This window comes from Mus pahari, chromosome X, assembly GCF_900095145.1.
Source record: "Mus pahari chromosome X, PAHARI_EIJ_v1.1, whole genome shotgun sequence".
NCBI lineage: Eukaryota > Metazoa > Chordata > Mammalia > Rodentia > Muridae > Mus > Mus pahari.
In genome coordinates, this window is record NC_034613.1 from 129,034,937 (window position 1) to 129,045,498 (window position 10,562).

Here is a 10,562-nt window from a genome sequence, read left to right on the forward strand (position 1 = left end):
TGGGTTCATGAAAAAACTCCATAATTCACACATACATTCACATTCATACTCATACACATTTTATCTAATTGCCAGTTGAGAACCCAGGGCTGATTACATATTGACTATTGTGACTAGTGTTGCAGTAAAGATAGATGGGCATGTAATTTCTGTGGTATGCTGACTAATCTTTCATACACACACACACACACACACACACACACACACACACACACACCCCTACCTAGAAGCTGGGTCAATATTTGAATTATCTTCATGCTTGATTTCAGCATATATTACTATTACAGAGCCATAATAATTAAGTAACATGGTGCTGGCACAAAAACAGACATGTAGATTGATGGGATATATAGGACCTAGAAATAAACACACACACACACACACACACACACACACACAGCCATAGCCAACTAATTTGTTTAGTTTTGGGGGTTTTGAGATGGAGTCTTATGTAGCACTAGATAGCCTTGAACTCCTGATCTACTACTTCCTAAGTGCCAGGTTTACAGATATGTCACCATGCTTTTTGATTTTTGACAAAGATGTTAAAATCATACATTGTAGAAAAGACAGCTTCTTTAGCAGATGGTGCCAAGAAAACTGAATATCCAATGACTTTATGTATATGAGTGTGTATCTGTGTATGGGGTTTGCACAATGCAAGTTCAGTTTCCTGCAGAAATCAGAGGCATTGGATCGCCTTGGAATTGGAGGTTTGAGGTACACAGTGTGGGTGTTAGGAACTGAACTCTGCAAGATTACATGTCCTTTACCACTGAGGCCTTTCAATGACTTCTAAATACATTTCAAAATAAGTAAAGCCTTACCATACATAACCCACCCTTAGAGTCTGGCATTAGTAGAAAATCATTACCTAGAGTTCAGTACTTGTTTCAGTATCACTGCCAAACCATTCTCTTGGCATAGTCGGCATAGTGAAATGCATAGGTTTTAGGTATACCACAGATGAGGTTCGACAAACATTGATTACAATGAACATGCATTAGTGCATGTGCATGTTATGTTGCAAGTGCTGGAGAAGGACCTTGTATGCTAGGTAAGCATTCAGCCACTAACTTGCATCACCACATCCTTAAATAGTGACTCAACATCATAACTTGTCTCACAGTCTTACTTTTCACACAGTGGTCCTAATGATGCAGTCAGAACTCATATTAGAAAAATACATTTGAAGCTTAGAATATAGATGTAGAAGGAAAATGAGAGTCCAGATGGGAGATAGCAAAGTTAGGGGTCCTATTCCTAGGGGTGGTTGACAAGTTTGCACCAGGGCAGAGGGCTTGGAGAACACAAGGGTTGTAGAAGGGCTGGAGAGATGGCTCAGAGGTTAAGAGCACTGGCTGCTCATCCAAACGTCCTGAGTTCAAATCCCAGCAACCACATGGTGGCTCACAACCATCTGTAATGAGATCTGATGCTCTCTGAAAATAGTTACAGCGTACTTGTATATAATAAATAAATGTTTTACTAAGAGGGTTCTAGAAGGGTTCTCTAGAAGAAGCAAAGAAGAGCAAAAGGAAGTTAGAGCAGGAGTTATAGCAGATAGCATGCTGGGCACATTACATAATCATCCCAGTGTTGTTCAGAGCACAGGTAAACACCATCTTCATGAAATAAAAGATACTGCCTCCTTTTGCAAAGTTGACAGGTTAGCAGTTGGATATAGTTTCATGTATGTTCCATACTCTTAGACACACTTCACCTTTATCCTTCTGAGGCCTAGCACCTCCCTTTGGAAACCTTTCTTAAAAGCCCCACTCAAACATAGGTTGAGGCAGGTCCCCTTTCTCTGGACTCCTCAGTCTTCATTTCCTCTAGAGTCAGCACTGATTTTCTCATACTGTCCCTGTCGGTCTCCTATAGTGTACCATGAGCTCCTTGATCTGGAAGACATTGAATAAATGCAGGTTATGTGACTTGTTCAAGGCTACATAAAGTAAAAAAGTGTAGTGACGCCTAGGACCTGTAACTCTTAAAATACCATTCAGATTGTGTTTTATTGGCCTGCCTAACTTAACACCTTTCTTTTCTCCCCTGCAAGGACTGAGGAGGAGAAGAAAGACTGGGTCCAGGTAACATCCAAGGCTTTGTGGTAGGGGTCTGGAAGGGTATTAACAGGTTTCTTAGGGGCTGATAATAGTTAAAAATAAACAGAACAGGCCTGGACATCAGCCTTATACAGATGCTTTTATCACCCTCTTACAGATAAGCAAGCTGAAGTCCTGAGATTAGATAGAAACATTCTTTTAGGAAGGCAGCTCCTCTGAACCAAGCTTTGTAAAAGATTGCACACAGCCAGCAGCCAGGAGGGCCTTCTGAGGTTTTCCATCCACCACTCCCCTTCCCGCATTTGATAGTTACCAGTCATAGACCTGGATTTTGGGAGGGATTTTCCCAGTCATGTGTGGCGGGGACAGACTTGGGTCTAGAACTCCAGGCTAAGGCATAGGAAGGTGTGGTGAGGGCAGAGGTTGTCGTGGAGTGATCTGACTTCTCATTTCTCACACCTCTTTGCCAGGCCATCAATTCCACCCTCCTGAAGCATGAACAAACCCTGGAGACCTTCAAACTATTGAACTCAACAAACAGGGATGATGAAGATACTCCTCCTAACTCTCCAGTAAGAATCCTACTCTTCTTCAGTACTGGGATCCCCTTGAAGCTCCATATTCCCACCTTTTTCTTGAGATGATCTTTTTTTTTTTCCCAGAAAATAGGGACTAGAGAGGCAGTGCAGACAGGCCCCCGGAAGCCAGCTTCAGCTAATAGGGCTGCAGTTTGCACCCCAGAAAGTGAAGTGACTTACCTCCAATAATAGTATGCACTCCCCAACCCCATGATGATTTAAGCTGCAAAGCAGAGGCAAGGTGGGCTGGCTGGACTGGGCTGAGGAGCTGTCTCTGACCTGGGCCCTAACCCTCCCCCTAGAACGTGGATCTTGGGAAGAGGGCACCTACGCCTATCCGGGAAAAGGAAGTCACCATGTGCATGCGCTGCCAGGAGCCCTTCAATTCCATCACCAAACGCAGGCACCACTGCAAGGCCTGTGGGCATGTGAGTGTTGGGAGGCAGGGGCAGAGCTAAGGTGGGGACAGGCTGACAGCCTAAAGGCCCACTTCTGATGGGGTACCCTCCAAGAAGGAGGAGGCTGCAAGTTGGCTGTGGTAGTTGATACACTGAAGTGAAGCCAAAGGCAATCAAGCTGTTTGTGCCCACTTGCTGCCCCAGGTGGTTTGTGGGAAATGCTCTGAGTTCCGAGCCCGACTCATCTATGACAACAATCGTTCCAACCGTGTGTGCACTGATTGCTATGTGGCCTTGCATGGAGCACCTGGGAGCAGTCCAGCCTGTAGCCAGCATACACCCCAGCGCAGGAGGTCCATCCTAGAGGTAAGAGCTGGGTTCCTAACCATAAGCCTCAAAGTATGCCCTAGTTACTGACCCAGGGTAAGCACTCATTAATCAGGTAATCTAGACTTGAGACAAAGAAAATGAGTTAAAAGGATAGTTTTTATTAAAGAGCTTTACACACTTAACTCTTACAGTAACTGCTCAACCCATACTCTTATCCTTAGTTTACATATGAAGAAACTAAAACCCAGAGAGGATATTTGACTAAGTTGTACAACCAGAAAACCACTTCTAGGTATCATTTTATCTAAGACAAAGTCTCACTGAATAGCCTAGGCTGCCCTATAGGTTTTTCTTTTTAATGAACCAAGTGCATTTTTAAAATTATGAACTAGGATAAGGAAACATAAAATAAGACGAAGTATTTCTTTACCCAGAAGTTGCCACTGTTAATACTGAGCCTATCTTTCTAGGACCACGAATATACACATATTTGGGATGATTGTTTTTTAAATAAAACTAAGGTATCCCAGATGTAAGGGAGCTTACACTGTACCAGAACTATTTTAAATGCCTTGTTTATGCTAATTTCAATCTCATAAACAGCCTCTGTGCTCTTCTCATAAGTCCTGCATTTTCATCTATTGTTAGGATTGAGACAGATGGTGTTAGCCACCCACTCATCCCATTAATCATAATGTTAGAAGGACTTTCTCAGAGCAGGCAATGAGTATATTATGAAAAGATGAAAAGGGTTAACTGCGAATGTCCCTTAGCCTGAAGAGTGGCCAGCATTTCACTGTCCCCACTGAGATCTGCATACCCCTTATACTCTTTGTTAAAAGTCAGCAGCAGCCAAGCCCTGCTTTGCTTATCTCCATGACGGAGGCTAAATCATTTCAGCTATGATTTGCACAGCTTGGCTATCTTTGTCTGAGACATAGTCCATACACTACGGGGCTGTTAAAGCCAAGAGCAAAGCCTTCCATCAACATTGATGTTCCCTCTCCCATGTCTCTGATCACAGAAACAGGCCTCTGTGGCTGCTGAGAACAGCGTCATCTGCAGCTTTCTGCACTACATGGAGAAGGGTGGGAAAGGATGGCACAAGGCATGGTTTGTGGTTCCTGAGAATGAACCCTTGGTGCTGTACATCTATGGAGCCCCTCAGGTGTGCATCACACTCCTTCAGGTTTTTCCAGCCATCTGACAAAGCTGGGCTGCCCCTCTCCTTGTCCTTTGGGGACAGGGTGAGCCTAGCAAAGGGGGAAATTAAAAACCCCTATCTGTATGTGACAGAATATAGGTAGGTAGAAGAGTTTGGAGGCCAGGGTATGGGGAAAATGAGGGTGAGGTGGGAAGTCTGGCTTTCTGGAGAAAACAGGAGTAGAGACAGGCACCTCTAGGTCTGACACTTAAGTAGAACAGAATAGGCAGATAGAGGAGCTGGCCAACAGACTGAATCTGTAATAGTAAAGACTAGCAGTTGATTTGGGCATGGGAGGAGATAGCCATGTAAACCAGCCTGCCTTCTAGTCCCAGTTCAGACATCTTCTGTTCATTACAGTGAAGTCAGTGTTCTTCAGCAGAGGGGAACAGCAGAACAAAGTTTGACTGGGCAGAGGATACTGCCTAGCCCCTAGATGACACTAGTTCTCTGTTCCTCCTCTCCAGGATGTGAAAGCCCAGCGCAGCCTGCCCCTCATTGGCTTTGAGGTGGGGCCTCCTGAGGCAGGAGAGCGGCCAGACAGGAGGCATGTCTTCAAGATCACACAAAGCCACCTAAGCTGGTACTTCAGCCCAGAGACAGAAGAACTCCAGCGGCGCTGGATGGCTGTGCTCGGCAGGGCGGGCCGTGGGGACACATTCTGCCCAGGGCCCACACTGTCTGAGGACAAGGAGATGGAGGAGACACCAGTGGCAGCCTCAGAAGCCACTGCTGAACCTCCTGAAGCCTCTCAGACCCGAGACAAGACCTAGAGGGTTTGGGGGGAACTGGGAGTTTCTGCCCCACACTCCAGCTGCCCATGTTCAATTGGGGGCTCCAGCCCACTCCCAATGCAGTCAATACTTGAATTCCCATCAAGGGCACTTTCAATCCCGAATGCTGGGTCTTGGGTTTTTTTAATTCATCTTTTAACAGAATGTGGGCTTTTTAAAAAAACAAACAAACTATTCCTACATTGATGTTAATTTTTTAAATCCCTGTCCCCAGGGAGGGCGGGAGCTAATTGCTAGACTCACTTGAATTAGTCAGTTTCCTCCCAGTACCCCACAGATCCTACTTCTACCCAGTTCTCCACAAAAGTACCAGAGGCAGGAAACCTGGATTCAAGTGCCAGCTCTGCTACTGACCCTGGGACCCCAACCCACCCTTTCCTCCTCAGCCAGTGTCTTTACATGTATGACTTTACATGGGGTGGTGACTAGACCCTTCTTGCCTTTCCCATGGCTTATAGCTTCTACCTAGCCCCAAAGCAATCCAGTATTTTATCGTCCAGATCCATGGCAGGGCCACTGGGCAGGACGGGAATGGGGGAGGGGGGAGGACAATGGATACTGTTTTTTAAAGAAAAATACAGTTTATTTCAGGCATACAGTAACTTTCAGAGCACTGCTATGGTCCGTCCGTTTGTCCAAAGTCCCAGGCTACTAAGGGAGATGGGAGGGTGCAGAAACTACTCTCTTGCCAAATTTTGAAGCTCAGCTCACAGAAAGCTGATTCCAAGGTTAAATCATGGATTAAACAAGAAAGTGTTCTATGTTATTAAGGTCTTAAGCCTCATCCCTGGACTTAAAACAGCCCAACATTCAAGTTCACCACTTTTAGTCAAGTCCTTCAAACTCTCAAGGGTATTCAAGCAGGGAGCATTCCCAGGAGGATGCAAATTCTGGGCAGGATGAGGGTTGTTCTGAGGGAGGCTAGGATGGGGACATTGGGGAATATAGAGATGTCTACATCTTTTCCCTCTTCCAACTGTATACTTATCTCATGATTGCCAATCCAGCCAGCCTACCACTGTGGAATTCTAGTCCTTTCCACAAATGTACCTGCCGATTTTCTACAAGTCGGGTCTCCAACCACTTCCACACTTATCAGCCATCTTCATATTCACTGTGCCTAGGAGGCACTATGCTAGGAAACCTGCTCTTAGCTCTCATATGGTACCTGAAGATTCAAGGGGCTGGAATAGGTCCCATCAACCCCACAACTAGGGCTTTCCTTCCCCTGAAGGGAAGGACAGGGGAACAAAGAAGGGTTATGGTTTCCAGAACAGAGGTGTATAGCCCCCCAAAACAGCTCCTATAAGTCTCATAATATCTAACAAACGAGGGCCCAAAACATGTACTGCCCTGCTCATTTCTTTCTCCGGACAATGGTCCAACCGTCTTCAACTATATCCTCTTCCTTAATAGTCTGGGTGTCTGGATCAGAGGGTTGAGGCTGTGGGAAGACCTCATCAGTTATGGCCCCATCATTAGTAGCTGTCACCTGGAAGGAAAATAGAAGAGAAACCTCTAAGTACATTACCCAGGCTCTGCTCCCAAGTTTTCCATGACTGTGAGCTATCCTTGAAAATACCACCAACACCTACAACCGTCATCACTTCCCTGTGAATCTAGCTAGAAAATTAAAAACATTTAGGAACACCACTCCTCAACCGCCCCAAAACAGGCACCTCTTTTACCTCCATTTCTTCCACGCTGTCCACATCATCTTCAGCCACATCAGTTTCTTTGGCTGTCATAAGTGGGGTAGCCGTGACTTTGCACTTTTTTTGGTTGATCTGAGAGGTCATAACCTGAAGAGCAGCCCCATCACCCTTCTGGAAGTGGTGGAACATGGTCTGTAGCTGCTGGCTCACCTACCAAGGAAATTGCCAACCACTTTAGATTTTTTTCAGACAATCTACCATAAAACCAGTCTATTTACAGCAGAATAGAGAAGGGGGTTTGGAATTTTCAGGGCTCTTTTCTCCCTAAGAAGTTCATCCAAGCAGCTGGGCACAGTGGTGGATGCATATAAATGAGAGACCTCAGAGGCAGGAGAATTTTGTGTTTGAGGTCAGCCTGGCTTCATAGTAAAACACTGTCAATAAAACAACAGCTAGAAGTACTGACACATCTTTAATCCCAGCACTAAGTAGGCAAAAGCAGGAGATCAAGACCAGCCTGGTCTACATGTCAAGTTCTAGGACAGCTGGGGCTGCATAGTAAGACCGTGTCTCAAAAATAAATAAAGCAACAACAAAGTTCGTTGAAGCAACCACCAATCAAGGGCTGGGGTGAGGGTGTGAAGCCTTGAATGAGGGCCTCCTAGAAGAGAAGGAAGGTATTAGAATTGACAAAGTAGGGGCTGGTGAGATGGCTCAGTGGGTAAGAGGACCCGAAGGTCCGGAGTTCAAATCCCAGCAACCACATGGTGGCTCATAACCATCCGTAACAAGATCTGACGCCCTCTTCTGGAGTGTCTGAAGACAGCTACAGTGTACTTACATATAGTAAATAAATAAATCTTTTAAAAAAAGAATTGACAAAGTGACATACAAGCTATAATCCCAGTACTTAGGGCGAGGTACGCTGACTGCTATGAATTTGAGGTTGGCTGGGCTACACCGTACATTTCAGGCAGCCCATGTTAGTAAAACACTGTCTCAAAAAAAGAAAGGGACCCGAGATGTAAAATGAAAGATGATCTCATCAGGGTAAGCAGTGTTAATCAAAATAGGGATGGAATTTGCTCCAACCCAGCTTGTGGGGCGTGGGGAAAATACTGGTTAAGAATGATCTAAAGAGAGAAATAAAGGTAATGTTTGAAAATGCAATAGGGAATGTCTATGCCTCAAGAAAAGAATGATCACAAGAACTCTGTCCCTAACAGACAGTAGGGAGAAAGAGCAGGCAGCTGTCTCTATAAGCTCACCTGGGGCAGACTCCCATCTTCCACAACTGTATCAAACTCAGTGGTCATCAGCTCCCCAAGAAAATCTTCTATCTCTTCCATCTCCAAGTCAGCTAAATAGGAAAGGACAGAACCCTTTAACCAAAGGGCAACTTCATCAGCCCTGACCATTCTTCAATACCCCTGTCTCTATATCTGGTTTACACTGGTAAAGGTCCAGTGATCCCTTGTTCACTGAAACACCCTCTTTTACTTGTCTATTCCAACCAACCTCAGCTAGAGGAGACCTTGAGCGAGCTGCTCCTCTCAGCCTTCAGGAGGGTCTGTTGAGAGGACTCCTTTACACAGTGCTTGGCACAAGGGAGACGAAATCCCTAAAATTAATATGCATCACTTCACAGCTGAAGTATTGAAATGTGGAGACCCTTCTCAACTGTGGCTCCACTAATACAGGAGTCCAGAGACTCAAGGGCAATGGGTAAGAAGAAATGGACACGGGACTTTATTGCTTTTTGGTGCTGGGGATCAACCCCTGGGTCAAACACATGCTGGGCAAACAACTACTGAGCTATACCCTCAGCTGGATGCACTACTTTCAAAAAAGAAATCTAACCTCAATACTGCCTTCAGACTTTGGAGCTCAGTTATCTTCTGGGCCAATGGTCTATATTTCCTAAATGAAAGACTAGTTTTCTTTTCCTAGACATAGCCTTCTCCCAGACGTAGCTCTTCCACACTTCTACTTTTACCTACCATTCAAATCTTACAGCCTTAAAATTTGTCTTCCACTCAGGCTAATTATGTGTCCAGATGTTAAACAGGTGCTTTAAGTCCCCATATCCAAAGCCAGGTTTATTATCCTGCCTTCCAAACCAGCATCTCATCCTCCAAGGTTCCTCTATCCATTGAAAGGCTTCTAATCTACCCTGCCACTCATCATAAATCTCTTTTCCAAACCCCCTCTATGGATACTTTCTTTTCTGTGACCATTGCCATTGTCCTATGTTAGACCTTATTTTCTCTACCAACTACTTTCTGAATTTTCTAGCTAGCAAACACTATTACTTACCTTAGAACTTGCTCATGAATTTTATCACCTATCGTGAAGCTTGCCTTTAGGAAATATTTTGCTGAGTTTCAAGGGTTTTGTTTTTATAATAGGTATGTAGCCCAGGCTAGCATCAAACTTACTGTATAGTACAGGGTTAGCCTGGAATTCCTCCTGGTAATTGATTATCGTCCTGCCTTCACCTCCCAGTGCAAAGACTACAGGCATGAATCACTATGCCTGGTTAATGTGGCTCTAGGGATTGAACCCAGGGCCTCTTATGTTAGATTAGTACTCTACCAATTGTGTTACATTCCCAGCTCAATTTTGCTGAGTTTTACGGGAGGATCTCTATAAAAAGCTAATGGAAAACAGAGTCAGGACTGGTAGCACACACCTATATAACCCTGCACTCAGGAAAATGAGGCATGAGGAACATAAATTCCACGGCAGCCTGAGCTATAGGAGATACTGTCTCCAATTACTACTACTACTAGGAATAAAATAGCAGCTGGAGGAAAAAAAGCTTCCATAATTTGACTAGAGAAACTTTTTCTTCATTGAATATCTAACGAGACAAGTCTTTTATAGCTTGAATTTTACAGACACTGACCTTCTATCTCTATAAGCAAAGTCACAGAAGGCCTTCTATCTCTTACCCTTTAGTCAGGGTGTCTCTGTACACACGTGTACACACACACACACACACACACACACACACACCATTCTCTACCACTCTTCCATCCCCTTAATAAAATGCACTTAATTCCTTTGAGTACGTGCTTTATCATCTCTATCTAGTTTCCCCCTTTTCATTCCTTAGGCCTCACCCTAATCGCTACTCTCAAGAAGGCTTCTTACTGACAGTGGTGGCGCACACACCTTTAATCCCAGCACTAGGAGACAGAGACAGGTAGATCTCTGAGTCTGAGTCCAGCCTGGTCAACAGAAGAGTTCTAGAATAGTCAGTGCTACAGAGAGAAACCCTGTCTCAAAAAAACAAAAACAAAAAACAAAAAACAAAAAAAAAAAACAAATCAAAATTCTCCTCAGGCTCAGTTAACTGAAGAATTCTGAGCTCCTCTTTCTCATAACACATAACACCCAGTATTTTAACTATTCATTTACTTACCTGAACTCACTCACTAGATTGTAAATGTCGAGCTGTGAATCTGCCTAATACCATCCTCAAAACTAGGATATTGGGGGCTGGAGAGATGGCTCAGTGGTTAAGAGCAC

The 10,562-nt window shown here is 44.5% G+C and overlaps 2 protein-coding genes across 2 annotated transcripts in view; one reads left to right on the plus strand and one right to left on the minus strand.

Moving 5' to 3' along the window:
• Positions 1-6,140, plus strand: part of Fgd1 (FYVE, RhoGEF and PH domain containing 1) — a 43,165-nt gene extending 37,025 nt beyond the window's left edge. The window contains exons 13-18 of the mRNA XM_021187261.2: positions 2,063-2,093; positions 2,540-2,641; positions 2,950-3,075; positions 3,250-3,411; positions 4,400-4,543; positions 5,047-6,140. Coding sequence (XP_021042920.1) covers positions 2,063-2,093; positions 2,540-2,641; positions 2,950-3,075; positions 3,250-3,411; positions 4,400-4,543; positions 5,047-5,352 — 871 coding nt within the window. The 3' untranslated portion in view covers positions 5,353-6,140. The remainder of the gene's footprint in view (positions 1-2,062; positions 2,094-2,539; positions 2,642-2,949; positions 3,076-3,249; positions 3,412-4,399; positions 4,544-5,046) is intronic.
• The window catches only part of Tsr2 (TSR2 ribosome maturation factor), a 6,786-nt gene continuing 2,158 nt past the window's right edge, over positions 5,935-10,562 (minus strand). The window contains exons 3-5 of the mRNA XM_021187263.1: positions 8,297-8,388; positions 7,062-7,238; positions 5,935-6,865 (exon numbers count right to left, since the gene is read on the minus strand). Of these exons, the coding sequence (XP_021042922.1) occupies positions 6,731-6,865; positions 7,062-7,238; positions 8,297-8,388 (404 nt within the window). The 3' untranslated portion in view covers positions 5,935-6,730. The remainder of the gene's footprint in view (positions 6,866-7,061; positions 7,239-8,296; positions 8,389-10,562) is intronic.